The 12,300-nt window shown below is 36.8% G+C and overlaps 1 protein-coding gene across 4 annotated transcripts in view; it reads left to right on the top strand.

Moving 5' to 3' along the window:
• card11 (caspase recruitment domain family, member 11) overlaps positions 1-12,300 on the top strand; it is a 45,757-nt gene that overhangs the window by 22,589 nt on the left and 10,868 nt on the right. For 2 of the 4 annotated variants that reach the window (XM_057817421.1, XM_057817420.1), the window contains exons 12-21: positions 60-247; positions 346-452; positions 3,100-3,140; positions 3,229-3,352; positions 3,428-3,629; positions 7,674-7,800; positions 7,870-8,113; positions 10,067-10,151; positions 10,345-10,440; positions 11,219-11,336. In XM_057817421.1, the coding sequence (XP_057673404.1) occupies positions 60-247; positions 346-452; positions 3,100-3,140; positions 3,229-3,352; positions 3,428-3,629; positions 7,674-7,800; positions 7,870-8,113; positions 10,067-10,151; positions 10,345-10,440; positions 11,219-11,336 (1,332 nt within the window). The remainder of the gene's footprint in view (positions 1-59; positions 248-345; positions 453-3,099; positions 3,141-3,228; positions 3,353-3,427; positions 3,630-7,673; positions 7,801-7,869; positions 8,114-10,066; positions 10,152-10,344; positions 10,441-11,218; positions 11,337-12,300) is intronic. The other 2 variants (XM_057817422.1, XM_057817423.1) reach the window with 2 other exon arrangements.

Raw genomic sequence — 12,300 nt, 5'->3', positions numbered from 1 at the left:
ACATTCCATCAGATGCATTGGCTGATATACCTTAAACTTGTCAAAACTTTCTCCATTAGCAGCCAATGTGGGAGACCTTCTTGAAATTCAGATGAAAAACATGCCAGCCAACAGCAACTCCCTCCCTCCTTCCCCCAGTTTCCCCCCCGTATTGCCTACGTATCCCAACAACTCAACCCCCGCCCTCATTTCGTCCTCCTCTTCTCTATATCATCCCACGACTGAACAGTCGAATCGGCCGAATATGGTGAGGATTTCTAAAGGAGCAATGCTATGCAGGAATAGCGATCACTTTAATTGTTTAACCAGCTCTTCAGATGATATTTTTTTGCTAAAAAATTTCAGATGCGGAACCGCAATGACAGCATTCAATCCACGCAGCCAGAGCCCCCCGAGAAAGCATCGCTGTACCGAAGAAAAAGGGAGAACGAAAACGATTTCCAGCCCCGCAGGTATGCAGGGCGACATGTCAAGTGACTGTGTACACTCAATGTAATCAGGCACACTTGCAAAACTCTGATCATATCAAAAATTGAAATAAAAAAAATTAACCAATGTTCATTCACCCTCCCAGTCAAAAGTATTGGACATCGAGAGCCATCAATTAATATTTTTGATATACCGTATTGGCCCGAATTTAAGACAGTGTTTTTTGCATTGAAATAAGACTGAAAAAGTGTGAGTCGTCTTATATTCGGGGTCTAGACATTATACCCATTCACGACGCTAGATGGCGGCAGATATCATTGAAGCGAATGCTGAACTTGAAGAGTAATGTTTTGTCATGACAGATCTCAGCTACTCTTGTTTAACCCATTTGCATTATTTTATTGCAATTGTTTTTTTTCTTATTCTGATTTGTTTCAAGACTACAGTTACAGTTAGACCTCACTTTGACGGTTAATGCAGTTATTGCAATTTTGCTGTTTTATCACAATAGATTAGTTTATTTTCATTTTAAAACTCAGAAGCCATTCATTTACGAATGTGATTGCACTTTAGTATACAAATTTAAATGTTCAGAAATTAAGATTTGAATGAGGCAAAATCACATGCTTTTTCTCTCAAATATGTTGTTATAATAATTTGTTTCAGATGTACTGTAATTATTTTCTGTATAGAAATTAATTTGGTGCTCAAAAAGTCTTTTTTCAAACTTGAGTCTTGAAAAAGAGGGGGTCGTCTTATAATCTGGGCCGTCTTATATTCGGGCCAATACGGTATATGTAATTCTTTTTTTTTGTAACTACCACAACACATACAGTACACTGTGAATACTTTTACTTTTTACTATACTATACTTCTTTATGTAGTCCTCCAAAGCTTTATGTAAATTTGTTAAATATAAATTCAGGCATCAAGGGGTTAGTTAATACTATGGCTTCCAGTATAGTGTTAAGGAACCCAAATGAAGGGAAAAGGAAGAGACGCAGAGAGGCGAGGCAAAAATGATTTAATTAAAGCCCCAAAAAAACAAAGTACAAACCAAAACTGAGGTGATCCAAAAAACAGAGGCAAACAAAACTCAGGGTACTAACAAAAGACTGGGTATAAAAAACTTACTTTGAGGAACTCAAGGGCTGGAACGCAGAAATTAATGATGTCACGAGGTGCACCGAGCCTTCGAAGCGTATGTCGAGTAATGAAGGGACTTTTCCGTGAAGCGCGTCCGAAGGCTTGCTTCATTTAGGGGAGGTTCCGAAAATGATGACGTCCGAAGCCTCGTTGCCCAGCTGTACCATGTGATTGCTTCAGGGAGTGCTTTAGATTTGCTGCACAGTTTGACAGCTCGCTACAGTTTATCAACACCTCTGGCTGCATTCAAAATGTGGGTGTTTGAAGGAGAGTTGCAATCAGGTGAGAGTTTGGATAGCTTGGAGAGTGAAAAGTTTGAGTTGAGAGAAGGGTACAGTAGTTGATACTAGGACAAAGCCAGCAAGAAAGAGGACTTCCTCTTTGTGGAAAAAAATATTTTTTGATAAAACAATAAAAATTCCCACCATCCTGTTGCGACATAAATGTCCGAATTACACAAGCACCTTTAGTGTTCTCTCCCTGCATGTAACGGAGACATGCAGGTCCATTTTGTGGAAATCGCCCTCTCCATGCCTTCATGTGGGTGCGCTGGCAGGTAGAGGTGGTAGCCCGGGTTTCTGGCTTGGTGGTCAGAGCATCCGCAGGACGCGTTGCGCGCGTGGGTTCGAGTTCTGTCCTGGGTAAGGGGGATAGATTGCGTGGCACGGATCCATACAACCCCGGCTACATATACTCACATGTCATTTTCAGAAAAAAAAACATTTCACAACCTGCCACATTATGATAATGCCAGTTTTGGAATTATTTTCACACATACACACACAACATTAAAAAATATATATTGTAGGTTTTACTTAATGACTGATGTTCGACTGTGACCGTATATGGCCACTCCAAAGTTCATACGTTTATATGTGTAATTCGTTATACGTTGATTTTTGGGAAGCTGCTTGGCACTGCTGACCCAAGGGAAACATCGCCATATCATATATTTTTATGACTCTGAGGTACGTTTTTGTTTCATATGTATAGGTCCTTTTTGTTTTTTTCTTTTTGATTCAGGGGGTACTGCCCCCCATACATTATGGTCACTCAGGTTATGATTTTGATCCCATTGCTGAAGATGTTTGGCAAATTTAACTTCTGTGACTGGAAAACAATGAAAGGAAAGTTGAATAAAAAAATCTATATGCTTATGTGATGATCTATGTACATCGAGGATTTGGTCAGACAATATTTTGTTAAATAATACCTTATTAATGGCAACAAACAAAAATGGCAACATTCAGTTCAATTAATACCTCATTTAATTAATCTTTCTAAATGCAGAAAGTATTTTATAAATCATATCTCCTTAAATATGCATGTAGAGATATAATACAGTGGTCTGTGGCCATAGGTCCTCTTTGGATTCCATTTTTGCAAAGGAAATTTACATTACTTAGAAGAATGCTTTGAAAAGTTGCCGCAATGAAGGAAACCTTTTGAACCAGGCCACCAATATATCTTGTTTATTTCTCTGTTATATGGATGGCAAAAAAAAAATTCCCCCATTTTTTTCAGCCTCTCGGACTTTGACAGCGACAATATGGAATTGGAATTTGGTAATATAAAATTAAGAAAACTTCCAGCTTTCAAAGCTGCAAAGCTTCTGACCTAAAGACCTAAATCTCTCCCAAAATCCATCCTTAGAAGAAGAAGTGAGGCGTGGTCCATCATCTGTCCACTCGTCTTCCTCGTCCCATCAGTCAGAAGGCATGGACGCTTATGACATTGAGCAAGTCAACAATATCTTCAGAAAACTTTCTTTAGAAAGGTACATGACACACATAAGCGCTTTCTCATAAGTCCACAGAATTCCTCTATTGTTCATGTCCATATTTGTGTGCAGGCCATTTCGTCCGTCTCTGTCCTCCTTGTCTAGTATCCGCTCGACAATGAAGCCTGTGCAGGAGTTTACATTACTGGGTGAAAATCTGCTGAACGACACCACTCTTGTTGGCGGCAATGACAGTGGGATTTTCATCTCATCTGTCCAGCCGGGCTCTGTCGCAGAGAAGACTGGGTTGCGCGAAGGTCATCACCTCTTATTGGTGAGTTCTAGTTAAAACAGCTACAGGGCATGCGTCAAAGTTTGTTCTCCTTACTCGCACATTCAATGAAAATTATTTTACATACTCACAACTAGAGATGTTGTAAAAATGATGTGATCGGACCCAATCGATCGGGATGCCGATCGATTGGGTCTGATCACGTCATTTTCAAAGTATCGGAATCGGCAAAAAAATATCGGACATGCCTTTTATATATATATATATGTATATATATATATATATATATATATATGTATTAATTAAATCGTTTTCAGAGTCTTTTGTTTAGGCTTAAGATAGGGTTATCAAATTTATCCAGATAAAGGCGGTAATTAATTTTTTAGAAAAATGTATCACGTTAAAATATTTAATGCAATTAATGCATGCGCTGCACGACCCACTCACGCATTGTCGCGCACAATCTGTAATGGTGCCGTTTTACCTATATAGAGAGCTAAAAGGCAGGGGTAAAATGAGTAGAGTGAATTTTGGCAGCCTTGGGAGCCTTTTTTTAATTGGCTAAAGCCTTACAATCCCTCTCCCTATGATTAGAAATATCATGGGAAGCAATGTGGGGAAGCAACATAGCAATTGATCTTTTTTCTTAAAACCTTATGTTATTTCCCAACGCAGAGAAAATACAGTATATCAATTGGTGGCACTACGCACAGTCATGGTTGCAGAAAGGCGTGTTACATCCACCCATCATGCATTTGGGCATGGCCACAGTATCATTTAATAAAAGCTCAACAAATACACTAGATGGCAATATTTAGTCACAATATACAAAGTCACAAGTCTTTCTATCCGTGGATCCCTCTCACAGAAAGAATGTTAATAATGTAAATGCCATCTTGAGGCAGTACAGTACTTATGTACTGTATGTTGAATGTATATATTCGTCCGAGTTTTAGTCTTTTTTTTCTTAATGCATTGCCAAAATGTATATGATCGGGAAAAATTATCGGGAATGATTGGAATTGAATCTGGAGCAAAAAAAAAAGCAATCGGATCGGGAAATATCGGGATCGGCAGATACTCAAACTAAAACGATCGGGATCGGATCGAAACATGATCGGAATAACCCTACTCACAACACATTGGCAGGATTTGTATTTGGTACTTGGGATTTCAATATTGACTTCTGCGACTTAACGACCTCATATTATGGGTTTTCACTGAAGTTGTCCGATATTATCGGGTAGCCAATAATATCAGCCGATAAGAGCATTTTAAAATGATATTGAATAATATCGACATCGGTTTTTCATTGTTGTTTTTGAGCCAAAATGCTGTTGCCTTTAAAGTGAAAGTAGAAGCCTTCTGCGTTCAGCCTGTCTACAAGGGCTGGTCACATCTTTGCAGTGCAGTTATGCTTATTGATCATCAGATGTCTTCGAACAAAGATGCTTGGGATTTCTTATGTGAGCAGACCACCTGCATACATGGTGCAAAAATTAAATGAACAATAAATGATTGAAAAATAATGAATTATAAATTCATTACATACAGTATAACTACGGCGTTACCAGAAAGAAATAGTCACTAAGAAAAGTAGTGAAATAATAATATGCAAAAGCCTAGCAAAATCCATTTTAGGAATAACAAATTGACAATACATTGTCTGGACTTGTCTGTTCTTTTCCCCTGCCAATGGGTTTTCCCATTGGCAGTGTATCAAATACTTGTTCTCCCCACTGTATATTGGTGTCGGTTTGATATTGGTATCGAGTTGGACAATATCGGGATATCGGTTAATAAGTCATAATCGGACAACTCTGGTTTTCACCCTATTTAACCGAAATATATGGCATTGTTGATGAAGGGGAACCATTCAGAAGTAAAAAAAAAAATGAAGAAAATAGTCTAGAAATTTGGTTGCTTGACGCTTTTCTCAAAACATAGGGTAAAATGAGTGGTTTTTTTTGTGTCTGTAACTTTTCTTTGTCACAAAAAGCTCCCACCGCTAACTTTAAGGTCCTGCCTTTGAGTCATTTTACAAAAAGTGCCGTCAACACGTCTATTTTAAATCTTGAGGTTTTGGGAACATACTCAGTTGTTGTGCATAGTGACTTCAGATGATGAAAAACAATTTTCACTTGGGTAAAAAAGTATAATATGTGGCCTTTAATTAAAACTGTTATATCTTAAACATTTATTGGACTTTTCAACATCGCAAGAGTGTGAATGTGATGTGTGTCAACCAATCCCAGCCTGCCAGTATTCACTAATACATATTTAGTAAATGTTCATCATCATCATGTTCATCATGACAATATACATATTTGATTTCATTACAAAGTTACATCACAAACCGTACATGCGCTCACCAAGTTATGAGCTGATCAGAATATCTTTTTGCGGCTGTCTTTCACCACGCTGTACGCTTTGCTACACTTCCTCTGATGACTGCTGCATGTTTTCTATCTCAGGCATCGTGTACACAGGATCAAATGATTAAATTACTCTTAAAAGTCTGTCAACTGATATTGTTAAATTACTTGGAATGCACATCTGTAGGTGCGAATTCAGTTCAATCTGCCGCTGATAACGATTTCTCTGAACATGGCGCCCCCTCATTGATTGATTACGGTATTTAATCCTTATTTCAGTACCACGTTTTGACTAGTGCTGGCTAGTGGTCTAATGATACATCGATCGGCATTGACACATAGATTGGTTGAGCAAAGAGCCAATCAAATCGATTAGAATGCAAAACATTGATCAACATTGTAACTTTTTTTTTTACAGTTATACTGTTTTGTTAAAAAGAATGGTTTTCATTCAAATACCGCAAATGTTTCAGAAAAAAAAAATTCTCAAAAATATCAAAATTGCTTTGTATTTTTATTGCTTTATGTGGACTGTAGTCTATAACTGTGTTAAATGTCTACATAAATTTATATTAAATCTTAAATTTGACTGGGAGCCCTGGCAACGATTGGACGAGTGAAATAAGATCATTCAATACCAGCCATCCCAGTGCAAATGTATTTTATGTCCATAACTCTCAATCACAGTGAATGATTATATTTATGGAGGAAAACACAGACAAGGCTGAAAAAGCAGTTCCTGCTCTTGCACCCCTCTTTAAAATAAACTGCTGTATTTTAAGCCAAAAGAACTGTTGTGTTTGATAGAACAAAACCTCTATACAGTATGTTGCCAGAGCAGATTCATGGCGCATTAAGCCCCCGAACTATTTTTAATTTGTTCGTTTTACCCTGGAGACTCCTGTTTACATACATCGCGCAACCGCTTTTGTTTCAACCCAGCCATAAAAAGAAGGTAATTATATTTATTATTCAAAATGTCTGTCATTTGTAGCTTAAAATCATTAATTGATGTCTAATATTTCGTTTAAAAAAACAAAACAACAAAAAAAAACACTTTAGAAAATTATTAACTCGCATATTTTAAACTTTTAAACAAATTACGTCACAATGAAAAAAATGGTGTCTGTAAAAGTCACGGATATATACCTCATAACTATCATTTAATTGTATTTTTTTTTAAATTTATTATTCTAAATGTCCGTCATTTTTAGCTTAGAATCATTAATTTATGTCTAGTATTTAGTTAAAAAAAATAAAGACTTAAAAAAATTATTCACTCGCAACTTGTAAAGTTTTAAATTACGTCACAATGAAAAATCGAATGAATGAATGAATGAAAAAAATTGTGTCTGTAAATACTGTAGATATATATATATATATATAGATATAAATGAGGAACAAGATCTCGTCTTCAATTTTGCTTGGCTATGGTATAATGACAAATTTGCAATATGATATGTTAACGAAATAGTCTCGTTGCTAATATGGACAAAGTTATTTTCACCAACACTTATATTTTTAATATGATGAGACAATAAAGTAAAAAAAAAAAAATGTTTTAAATACATGGTAACAGTGCAGCCAAGAAAAGCACTATTAAAGAGAATAGAATGGTGAGCGGAAATAATGCTGCACCTCAGATATCATGCCTTGCTCATTATGATGTTTTTTTTTGTGTGTGTTTCTTCTTATATGGTGGGTTTATCAGCTTGAAGGCCACATACGTGGAGAGAACCAGAGAATATCATTGGAAATCAGCACCCAGGAGGAAGCTTACTGGGTGCTGCAGCACTGCTCTGGACCAATCAGGTTGCACTATAGAGCTAATTTTGACAGTAAGTATGCGACCTTATAGGATTGAATCGTTTTTATATTTGACTCAGATTACTGTATGTGCACGCCAGTTTACCGTCGTCTTCAGTGGGACCTCGCAGAAGGTAAACGGTTTTCTGGAGACTCCTTCTACATCCGGGTGAACCTCAATATCTCCAGCCATCTGGACAATTGCTCGCTGAGTGCGCAATGTGATGAGGTAGTCCATGTTCTGGACACAAAACATCAAGGGCTATGCGAGTGGCTGTGTGCCCGCGTTGACCCCTACAGCGGGTGCGACCTGCAAGAACGTGGAACTCTGCCTGGCAATTCACGGTAAAACTTTATGAAAGTGTTAAAGGTCTTGCCTTTGAAGCCCTTGGTTACAGGAGATTCTGACGTGATGTCAGTATGCTTTAAACTGATCATGAAGCAAATCTGATATAACATTCGGTGGTGGATCGGGGTAGGAAACTCCGGTTAACTGCAAATATGATACAATTTGCTATACAATGTTACAATTATCTCACAATGTGGCGATACACGGGAAATCAATCAATCAATTAGCTGCATGAGGCGTACGTTGGACTTCCGTGGTTAGAAGGCGTCCTGTAGCTGTTCTGCCCTATTCTGCCCGTTGTCTTGGCGCTGCAAATTCTAATCATTTCAAGTCCAACAGTCCACAACATCAAATATATTCTGCTTGTTTTTCTTAAACTATGATATAAATGCTATTTATTTCATACTGGGTGTGTTAGAGTAATAGAAACAGTCAAACAGTAAATACAAGAAAACAAGCTATTTATGAATGGAAAAATAAACAATGTTCATTATTTGCACTGTTGCTGACAATCTGTCAAAAACATTTGTCTTCATCACAGACGAGAGGAGAATAGTTAATAATGCATTTATTTATGTATTTATTTTTATAAATAAATACAGTAACACTATAATATTGTAACGCTGTTGTAAACATATGAGTGTCTTTCTTAACACCAGTTTTAGTTTTTGGCAATTTTTGATGGTAATATATTAGTCATATTTTAGTTATTTCAAAATGTGTTTGTCTTCCTCTAGTTTTTATTTACGACAACTCAGACTAATTTCATCTAGTTTTAGTCGACGTTTACATAAAATATTTTTAAATTATATTATTTAAACAGTTTTAACCTAATGCTAACACAAATGTGACTGCTATGCTAATGCTACGAGTTACATTTAGTGTGTGATCACTCAGCACAGGCCTTTAAAAACAAAAGCAATATTGCATATTCTCTCTTGCCAACATAAGAAAACAAATCTTACCGTGTGTTACAAAACAAGCAAGCCTGGAGAGGACACAGCTAAGATGCAAGCTAACTACATATAAAAATACTAATGGTGCATTTTCGTCTCGTTCTCGTCTCGTCAGACGAAACCTGGCATTCGTTTTTAGCTCATTAATCGTCTCGTCGTCATGAAAAATTGTTCGTCAACGTTATATTTTCGTTATTGTCATTGCTGACGAAAACAACACTGGTTAACACATTGCTTGACATTGAAGGTGCTAGATGTCATTTTTTGAACATCGACTTCAGTCAAAATGAATTGGACGTCTAGCCCCAACATTGGCCTCCAATGACACTATTCAGATGGAAAATTTGCAACCTTTTGGTTCCTTTATTAAACAGTGACATTCAAAAAAAATGTAAAAAACTGGATACAACTTTTGTGGTCCTTGATTTCCTGATTTTTTTTTTACGTGTATATCATTTGAATTGGATTAAAAAAGTAGGACAAGATATATTTTGAAATTTTAAACATTATTGCCATTGGAAATGAATGGAGCTTTTATGTCACAAAACACTGTTTTGCAGCAACCGTAACCATTAGTGGTGAAATTGAAAGGGAGTCAGTGTGAATTTTTAGAACGTTTCGAAGTGGGAACGCAGAGAACCGGTCAACGTTCGTGGGCTTTGCGGCGTGCCACACACATAATAAAAAGGAGAAACTATTTTAACGTTTCTCTTCTGTTGTATTATAAAAACAAGCATTGAATATTGTTCAGTAAATTTCAATTTTACATTTTGTTTTTTGTATATTTGTCTTTTTTTCCCAGGAGTTGAATCAATACTTCTACTTTTAACAGTGATTTCTTTTCATTAGTTAGTTTTACTGTAAATAAGTCAGTATTTTTACGTAAGTACATATCAATCTTTAGCACACGTGCACGTTTTCATATTTCATGTACACAATCTGTTGGCAACATCTTAATGATAATATTTTGAGTGTGTGTTATTTTAAACCTAGGGCTCAGCAACTCCTTCTTGTAAAGATACAGAAGTTGATGTGTCGAGGCGGAAGAGAAGAAAATGAAATTCAGCGCAACGTAAGGGTAAATATAATTTCGGAACTGTGAATTTGTGTGAACTCTTTTTTTTTTTTTTTTCTTTTTTTTGAGAACATAGATTCAGTTGAAATAATGACATAAAAAAAGACTTATGCTATAAAGTTACAGTATAACTGGTTGCACTTGAATAAGTCTATTAGTTGGATATGTAACATGTACATGTTATGCACTGCTCTAGAACAATTTGCTGCCAGAAGAAGGCAGCCCGTCTTCTGACCCCAAAGCCAGCCCACGCATGTCGAGAGCGAGCATCTTTCTCACCCAGATCCTGCAGGTAACCAATCATGAACGTACTGCATGCTCCAGATCTACAACAAGCAACTGTCTCTAAAGTATACTATAGTTCCTTCTAGGCTTGCATGATTTATCGTTTCAATAGTGCCATCGCGATGTGCGCATGAGCAATAGTCCAATCGCAGGATGTGAAATCATTATGATTATTTTTTTTAACACGTTAACTTTTGGTTTGCTTCATAAAGGCAGCAAGTGTGCAGAGACATGGCTTCATGTTTATATTCAGCAATATTGATGATTCACAGATAAACCCCCTTAGCATGGATTAAACAAATTATACGTAAATTATGTTAATACAATCAAAAATTGCGGCTCTGCAATTTTTTGCACTTTCAGTTCTTAAATAAATGAAAAATAAATGAATAGAATTAAAGTAAATTGAAGCACCTTATATCTATAATGCAACAACAAAAAATACAGAAACTAAATTAACATTTTTATAATGAAGAATATGATAAATTGTTTAAAAAATATAAATTAAAGACAAAAATTAAGAATACAAGCATAAATGAGAAAAACAAGGGGGAAATAATCTTAATAATGAAGGCAATACAGTACACTAATACAAAAACATGGGGAGTCAACCAGTCTTCCCGAACATAGCTATTCAAGTCATCTGGTGAAAATTCTTCTAGTTTTAATATTTCAATACATATCGCAATATATCGTAAAGTCGCAATTTATGTTTTTTCCAATATCGATCAGCCCTAGTTCTTTCCTTGAATTATTGTTGGTGTTTTCTTTTGTTTTTGTTTTAGCTCGTCAGCAGAGCAGAAACTAAATACAAGCGACTCAACAGCAATGAGCGTGTGAGGATCATAACCTCCAATTTCTCAACACTCCCCAAACAAGGCTTAGACACATTAAAAGCAGAAGGTTAGTACAAAGTGATGTCTCCACTACTGTGACACTACACTACACACGACACTAGTATCGCTATTGGTACTAATACATTAAAATTACGTTATTGGTATTGGAGAGTACTACTAAGAAATAACTCAAGTGCACAATATGTACTCCTCGAGATTTAGTTTCCACTTCCATTTCCACTCATAGAGATATAATCTAAAAAATTATAGATATCACATTGCCTTATTTTTAAATAACGTATTTGTAATTTACTGGGGTTCATAAGTATTTGTACTCCTGAGGATCAGCAATAATTATGACGCTCAAAGAGATTTCAGTGTACTTTAAAAGATTCCACCTTTACCTCATGAGTAACCACCCACCCATCACCCGTTTGACCACAATATTGTCACCTGTGCACCCCGCAGTAAGTCATAATCCTACTGCTACCATGGGCAAGACCAGAGCGCTTTTGAAAGACACCAGAGAAAAAAATTGTTAAGCTCCACAAAGCTGGAAAAGGAAAGCAGCTTGGTGAGAATAAATCAACAGTTGCAGCAATTTTCAGAAAATAGAAAAGGCTAAACATGACTGATAATCTACCTCGGACTGGGGCCCCATGTAAAATCTCTCCTCGTGGGGCATCACTCATGAAGTGAGGGCTCAGCCTAGACCTACACGGCTACTCAATGACCTGAAGAGAGCTGGTTGTACAGTTTCAAAGGCTACTGTCAGTAGAACACGACAGTGCAACAGTTTAAAATCATGCATTGCTCAGAAGGTTCCCCTGTTGAAGCCAGTACATGTGAAGGCCCGTCTGAAGTTAGCCAGGGACCATCTGAATGATGCAGAGGGGTCATGGGAGAAAGTCATGTGGCCAGATGAGACCAAAGTAGAAATTTTTGGTGCAAACTTTACTTGTCGTGTGTGGAGGAAAAAGAAGGATGAGTACAGTCCCAAAAACACCATCCCTACTGTGAAGTATGGGGGT

Source organism: Corythoichthys intestinalis, chromosome 16 (assembly GCF_030265065.1).
Source record: "Corythoichthys intestinalis isolate RoL2023-P3 chromosome 16, ASM3026506v1, whole genome shotgun sequence".
Lineage (NCBI taxonomy): Eukaryota > Metazoa > Chordata > Actinopteri > Syngnathiformes > Syngnathidae > Corythoichthys > Corythoichthys intestinalis.
This window is presented reverse-complemented; position numbering and strand designations above follow the sequence as displayed.